The sequence below is a fragment of the Protobothrops mucrosquamatus genome, unplaced genomic scaffold (genome assembly GCF_001527695.2).
Source record: "Protobothrops mucrosquamatus isolate PMUCROS unplaced genomic scaffold, P.Mucros_1.0 scaffold_72, whole genome shotgun sequence".
NCBI classification, from domain to species: Eukaryota; Metazoa; Chordata; class Lepidosauria; order Squamata; family Viperidae; genus Protobothrops; species Protobothrops mucrosquamatus.
Window position 1 is genome coordinate 110765 of NW_015386148.1, and position 4445 is coordinate 115209.

At 43.4% G+C, this 4445-nt stretch overlaps 1 protein-coding gene across 1 annotated transcript in view; it reads right to left on the reverse strand.

The window, feature by feature from the left end:
* LOC107285504 (ER lumen protein-retaining receptor 2) overlaps window positions 1-3664 on the reverse strand; it is a gene marked incomplete at its 5' end in the record, with an annotated part of 10805 nt that extends 7141 nt beyond the window's left edge. Inside the window, 1 exon segment of the mRNA XM_015813700.1 lies at window positions 3506-3664. Coding sequence (XP_015669186.1) covers window positions 3506-3664 — 159 coding nt within the window.
* Between the last annotated feature and the right edge of the window lie 781 nt (window positions 3665-4445).

The following is a 4445-nucleotide window of genomic DNA, read 5'->3' on the forward strand; positions in this document are numbered from 1 at the left end:
TTGTGGACTAGTGGTCCAATACTATTCAGACCCCGAGCTGGGTATAAACCATTTCACGGTCAAAACCTTCCTTTCCGACTAGGAAAACATATATAAGGAGTACTAAATATAATTTAAATATTCTGCTTTGGCAGACACCTTGTTAGAGGAACGCTTTGGATTGGAACTCTGAATATTATTGCCAGTATTCAGGGCAACAGCACAAGTCACCCTACCAAAGGGTGGGACTTGATTTCAAATTGAGCCACCGTGCTCAAAGCAGACTCAAAAATCTTTTTAATCAACTTTTCACCTTTCCAAAGCAGCCGTTTCTTCCTATCAAAACTGGGGGGGGGGGGGGAATCTAGAAGAAATGGCTGCAGACCCCGGGTGTCATTAATGGCCCGTATAGCCCTCTTACTGATTCAATATACTATACCTTCATGGAAGTGTTATAAAGTGAAATGAACGACGTGAAGAGGTCCAGGTAGCGCGTAGTAAAGACCAGTGCAAACAGAAGCTGACTTTTCCCAGATATACCTAGAGCAAATTAAAAGAAAAAAGAGGGAAGTCTTTAAAAACCAAAATTGCACTACTTATCTTTCAATTAGGCAGGGCCACTTTACATCCCCAACCAAAGTTTATTGAAAGAGCCCGTCCATCCAAATCTTTGGAAGCCTCAAGATGGGAATCTCTCTATTTGTCACTATTAGTGAAATGCTTCTTGTTTGGGGTTAATGGTTTATGGAGATTTTCAGTTATCCAAGTCACAGTTGTTTCAAAAGGTGGTGTTGTTTTTTTTAAAGGCAACCGGACTGGGTTTTTTTCCTGGAGGGGGAAAAAAAAAAGCACCTCTGAGTTTCTCGTTTGGTTGTTCCACTTTTCAATTTCATTTCGATTCCATTCTAAACTTGCAGTCTGTCAGGCATTGTGTTGAAAGGGCTAAATCTTCATTGTTTTGGGGGGAAAAAGCAACTTTGGGACAACAGTGATCTGGATGATTGAGAATCTCCATAGACCTTCATTTGAAAAGACTTCATAAATACCGGTAAGAGCCCAGGGCAGTTGAGATGAATTAAGCAGGGGTCTTCAAACTTGGCCCCTTTATGACTTGTGGACTTCAACTCCCAGAATCCCTCAGCCAGGCACGCTGGCTGAGGAATTCTGAGAGTTGAAGTCCACAAGTCTTAAAATTGCCACGGTTGGAGACCCCTGCAATCATTCATTCATCCTCAAAATGTCATTTCTACCAGGAATCCCTCAAGCAGTGCCCAATGACTAAATGTGTCCCTGAGAGTTTACACAGGAAGATGCAATGATCTGGCTTTGAAGGAGACAAGGTGCTTTTGTATAGACGAGAGCACTGATGTTGCATCTGTTGGCAATTTCTCAAAGAAGCAGTTCCCGGGCCGGTGAACACGGGGATTTAAGGAGGTGCTGCCAGCTGTGTGCTGTGCACATTCACATCACACGTGCTCTGAATCACCTTTCCCTCCTCTGAATCTGGATCGCTGCACAGTTCCAACATTTACAAGCTGGCAAGCGAGGTGTTTAAACAGACACCCGCTTCCCACCACCACACACGTTCGCAGGTCACAATTCTGTAAAGGAACACCTCCCAGCCAGAAAAGTTAGGTGTTGATCACAGCACATGCCCCATTAACTGAACATAATGCTCCATTGATCAGGGCTGCCATGCGTGCTGCCTTCCTGTGAACAAAGCTTCTTCCAAATCATAAATGCTGCGTATTTCAGCAAACTGCGGAGTTTCTGCATTGTCAAACCTCCTTTTTATGTGATGGACGAATATGGCTGTTTTTAGGCTGGTGCCTCGGCGTGCATATTTTCCAACGAGACAAACCGAGACAGGAAGATCGTTTTATTACAGTTTATCAGAATATTCAGACAAAAGGGAACCCTGATCTTTAGCTTGCAATACCTTTTATAGTTAGCATAACAAAGCAAAATCCCACAGGAAAGTTTGATTGGACAGGATAAAAGTAACCTCCCCTTTGCATAGAAAATCAAGTTACATGCGGTCTCAAGCATGTTACATATCTGCATCCCATAATATCACACGTGTTCATTAAAATGAGGCCTGACCTCAGAAGAGGTGTAAAATTGGGATGGAAAAGGGTTGTTTAGAGTTCACTAAAGAGATAATAAACTAGACCCCAATCTGTACTAACAACCATTTTCCTATCTTCAGATAATCTTCAGACCTGTTTCTCTCTTCAATTTAGGAATGTTAAAAGCTACTCCTAAGTTCCTTGAACGTTCTTTTAAGACACAGAAAATAAATCAAATTGGAATGCTAAATAACTATGTTAAGATATAAAGTTACTATTCAAAGTATCTATGTTAACTAACATTTACAAAACCCTGCCATTTGTCCCTCATTTGTGCTGCAGAAGATAAGGCCCAGTCACTGATTCTACATCTATCTATATACAGGTAGTCCTCCGCTTATGACCACCATTGAGCCCAAAATTTCCGTTACTAAGCGAGATGGTGGTTAAGTCAGTTTTGCCCCATTTTAGGACCTTTTTTGCCACAGTTGTGAATCCCTGCAGTGGTTAAGTTACTAACACGGTTGTTAGATGAATCTGTTTTCCCCCATTGACTTTGTTTGTCAGGAGGTCGTAAAAAGGGGATCACATAAACCCGGGACACTGCAACCGTCACAAATATGAGTCGGTTGCCAAGCGTCCGAATTTTGATCCTATCACCAAGGGGATAATTGCAATGGTCATAAGGATGAAAAATGGCCATAAGTCACTTTTTCCCCAGTGCCCTTGTAACTTTGAGCAGTCACTAAATGAACTGTGGTTAAGTTGAGGGTTACCTGTACTGCTAAAACTCTCGTGACCTTAAAATGGGTGAAATAACAGTTTTTCAACCAAGATGCTTCAAGTGGACTAGTTTACAGAATGCATCTAAAATCCAGGACTCGTGTCTCCGGAGGAAATGAAATTTGGGGAAGATGTGGCTGCTTTAATGCGATTACTGGCTGCTCCTGGGATGCTGCCGCAGTCAAGTGATCTTCATTTTCAACCTTTCCGTGACACTTTTCCCACCCGGCAGTTTTACCTGCCTGCCGGGATGGGGAGATTTCCGAGGCTTCCTGCCAGATTCCCACAAGGGANAGAGAGAGAGAGAGAGAGAGAGAGAGAGAGAGAGAGAGAGAGAGAGAGAGAAAGAAAGAAAGAAAAGAAAGAACAAAGACGAACTCACTTCCCCAATATTTGTTTAAGGAAATGAAAAAAAAAATACGGCAATTCCATATGTAGATTTGGGAGAGGAATTGAATTCTCTTGAATTCAGTCCAGTTTGAAGGAAAAAGTGCACCACCCCAACTGAAGCTCAGCTGAATTGGGAGAGAAAGGTGGGGGGGGGGAGAACATTCCTTTCGATGTGTGTGTGCCTGCGTGTGTGTTGCAAACACTGCCACGTTGTGTGTGCGTGTGTGTTTTTTTAAAGATTAACCAGGGCGATAAATGCAAACACTGCCACGTGCTGAGCTCACCTCCAGAGGAGAGAAATCATGATTGACAAGGAAAGACAGTCCGCCGACGGGCACCACAAGAAACTCAATTCTAAAGGTATCGTGATTCCCATCGTAGGTGGCCTTGAATTTCATGTAGATCAGGTAGACTGTAGCGTACGCGCAGGCAACGTAGATGAGCTGGAAGGAAGAGATTCAGAGCGTTTACCCAGGTTGTTAAAGCGGGGGGGAAGCACAAAAACATTTCACACAAATGGCGGTCCAATCTCTTCTGAAAAACTTCCAGTGTTGGAGCATTCACAGCTTCTGGAGGCAGGTTGTTCCACTGGCTAATTGTTCTAACTGTCGGGGAAACTAAGGAGAAATTTCCTGACAGTTAGAACAATTTACCAGTGGAACAACCTGCCTCCAGAAGTTGTGAATGTTCCAACACTGGAAGTTTTTTTTAAAGAAGTGACTGGACAGCCATTTCTCTGAAGTGATATAGGGTTTCCTGCCTGAGCAGGGGGTTGGATTAGATGACCTCCAAGGTCCCTTCCCACTGTTGTGGTTGTCATTTTACAGGTGGGAAAAGGCACCTTTGCGGATTGTTGTGAGTGAGGGCGCCTCCCCCTCCTTTGCTCCACAGCAGACGTGGTCAGTTTTAATCCTCTCTGAACTCTGACCGTTGAGTTCCCCAACTAGATAGGGAGTTCAAACTGTGGTGAGATAAATGAGTCAACGATTACAGATAAGCACCCATTTCCGTGGTCAGATGTTACCACTTTGATCCGTGGTCAGATGTTACCACTTTGGTTCTCAAGTTTTATGTAGTCTTCTCTCCAGAGGACAGATGTGACCTCTCTATCTCTTTAATTACAGCCTCTAAGCAACTGTAGGGCATTCTCACATCATTCCCTGAACCGGTTCTTTTAAAGCAGGGGTCTTCAAATTTGGCCCTTTTATGACTTGTGGACTTCAA